The 945-nt window shown below is 40.3% G+C and overlaps 1 protein-coding gene across 1 annotated transcript in view; it reads left to right on the top strand.

Annotated features, from left to right (window-relative positions):
* LOC146558723 (gamma-aminobutyric acid receptor subunit rho-2-like) overlaps positions 1 to 945 on the top strand; it is a 28,009-nt gene that overhangs the window by 19,477 nt on the left and 7,587 nt on the right. Inside the window, exons 8-9 of the mRNA XM_085246405.1 lie at positions 325 to 477; positions 652 to 860. Coding sequence (XP_085102531.1) covers positions 325 to 477; positions 652 to 860 — 362 coding nt within the window. The remainder of the gene's footprint in view (positions 1 to 324; positions 478 to 651; positions 861 to 945) is intronic.

Below are 945 nucleotides of genomic sequence, written 5' to 3' on the forward strand. Positions count from 1 at the left end.
AGAGAAGATGGACTGTGATAAAGTTGCTAATAATCATCTCTGCTTGCCTTTCTGTAAACGCCACCACACAACACTGCAATCAATCAATTAATTACAGAAACTCCTCTTTTCAACTTGTTATGTTTATAAAGCACATGAGAAGAAGCAATTTCTTCCATTCCAACCTAAGGAAAGATCAAATAGCTTTCAAGAGCTTTTAATTGTTAATTGATTGTTAATTTCCTCATGTTCTGTCATTTTACCTTGTTTTTTCTGCTTTACCTCTAACACATAAAGCGAAAAGTATATTGTGTTTTACTTATTCCTCACTTATTCTATCTCCAGGTTGGTACAACCGTCTGTACATCAACTTCACGCTGCGGCGTCACATCTTCTTTTTTCTACTGCAGACCTACTTCCCTGCTACTCTAATGGTGATGCTGTCCTGGGTGTCCTTCTGGATTGACCGCAGGGCTGTCCCTGCCAGAGTCTCATTAGGTAAGAGGATCTGCATCATTGTAACTGTTGCCTGCTAAAACTGAATATGTTTCCTAAGGACATCAGATGTGAAAATGTGAAAATGGAAATCAGTTAGCTCTTTTTGGCCATTAAAATGACCTTCTGTTGTAGTTCATTGACTGCTGCGCTAACAAGACCTTGTATGCTCTTCAGGTATAACTACGGTGCTCACCATGTCCACCATCATTACTGGAGTGAATGCTTCCATGCCCAGGGTCTCCTACATCAAAGCTGTGGACATTTACCTCTGGGTCAGTTTTGTCTTCGTCTTCCTGTCTGTGCTAGAATACGCTGCCGTAAACTACCTGACAACTTTGAGGGATGGGAAAGACCGCAAACTCAGAGAAAAGGTTAAGGAACAGGTACAGGCACCTTTTTCAAAACTCACACATCTCAAACAGTGATCAAACCTTTTTAATTATGATTCCTTTTGTCTATTTCACCTAG

The sequence above is a fragment of the Mchenga conophoros genome, linkage group LG15, assembly GCF_057382185.1.
Source record: "Mchenga conophoros isolate Kocher_MC1m ecotype Shallow Benthic linkage group LG15, M_conophoros_male_GT1.1, whole genome shotgun sequence".
In the NCBI taxonomy this organism is placed as follows: domain Eukaryota; kingdom Metazoa; phylum Chordata; class Actinopteri; order Cichliformes; family Cichlidae; genus Mchenga; species Mchenga conophoros.